This window comes from Cebus imitator, unplaced genomic scaffold, assembly GCF_001604975.1.
Source record: "Cebus imitator isolate Cc_AM_T3 unplaced genomic scaffold, Cebus_imitator-1.0 Scaffold343, whole genome shotgun sequence".
NCBI lineage: Eukaryota > Metazoa > Chordata > Mammalia > Primates > Cebidae > Cebus > Cebus imitator.
The window spans coordinates 686717-688099 of NW_016107658.1; the positions used below are offsets into that span (position 1 = coordinate 686717).

The 1383-nt window shown below is 42.3% G+C and overlaps 1 protein-coding gene across 1 annotated transcript in view; it reads right to left on the bottom strand.

Annotated features, from left to right (window-relative positions):
* Positions 1 to 1383, bottom strand: part of CENPI (centromere protein I) — a 74394-nt gene that overhangs the window by 70250 nt on the left and 2761 nt on the right. Inside the window, 2 exon segments of the mRNA XM_037730423.1 lie at positions 29 to 57; positions 477 to 712. Of these exon segments, the coding sequence (XP_037586351.1) occupies positions 29 to 57; positions 477 to 699 (252 nt within the window). The 5' untranslated portion in view covers positions 700 to 712.

The window sequence follows — 1383 nt, forward strand, 5'->3', positions numbered from 1 at the left end:
AAAAAAAAAAAAAGAGTGGATGCCTGACAACAGTTTGTTTGTTAAAGATTCTCAGAGCTGAAAACGTAGAGAGGGAGGGGAAAATAAAGAAAAAGAAAAAAAGATTCTCAGGTGATTGCAATATGCAGCAGTTTGGGAACCACTCTGCTAGTAAGTTTTGTTGTTGTGTCCCTAGTACCTAGCATGCTGATACACAGTAAGTGTTCAATGTCTATTAAATAAACAAAAACATGAATGAGCAAAATTATGCTTTCCTTTAAAAATTCTTTTTTTTTTTTTTAAAGATGAGGTTTCACCATGATGGCTAGGCTGGTCTTGAACTCCTGACCTCAGGTGATCCACCCACCTCGGCCTCCCAAAGTGCTAGGATTACAGGCATGAGCCACCACATCCGGCCCTTTAAAAATTCTTAAGAAAAAAGACTAGAATACTCTTACAGAAATAGGACTTTCATAAGGAAAACAATCCACCTTTACCTTTCTCAAAATATCCCACTGCCATTTGCAGAGCATCTTCAGCTTGATCATCAGCATGTTCATAATTTCCCACTGGATTGTCTTCTCCATGTTTTGAGATGCTCTTTGAGTTGCTTGGATCCTGTTTTACTTTCCAGGCTGAAAGCGTGGTCTGAAAACTATTACTACCTTGTGAAGTCCTGTTTTGTGCCTGGACGTTCTTACCTCTCTTTTGAGATGACATTACTGCATATGTTCTATACAGAAACAAGTGTTATCATAAATCAGCCAAACAGTCCTTTCTTCTCCACAGAGACAGGGCGTATTTCCAGTATTTAGTATACAATAGCTAGCATACAACAGGCACGCAACAAACAGGTTGACAACAATCCAGGAAACAAAATCTAGAGGTTGACTTTCTCAGAAAGCCCTTGTCCTAAATAGAAATAGAAACAACCTGCCAAGGTAACATTCATCAGCTGAACTAGCTTTCTAGTGGACAAAAAAACAATACAGGAAACATAGCAAGTTCCCTCTTAGAATGGCTATGTCATATAAGTGGGTCCAAAACTAATCCATCTCGGCCAGTTGCAGTAGCTCACGCCCGTAATCCCAGCACTCTGGGATGCTGAGGTGGGTGGATCACTTAAGGTCAGGCATACAGGAGTTCCAGACCAGCCTGGCCAATATGATGAAACCCCTTCTCCACTAAAAATACAAAAACTAGGCCGGGCGCGGTGGCTCACACCTGTAATCCCAGCACTTTGGGAGGCCAAGGCGAGTGGATCACGAGGTCAAGAGATCGAGGCCATCCTGGTCAACATGGTGAAACCCCATCTCTACTAAAAATACAAAAAATTAGCTGGGCATGGTGGTGCGTGCCTGTAATCCCAGCTACTCAGGAGGCTGAGGCAGGAGAATTGCCTGA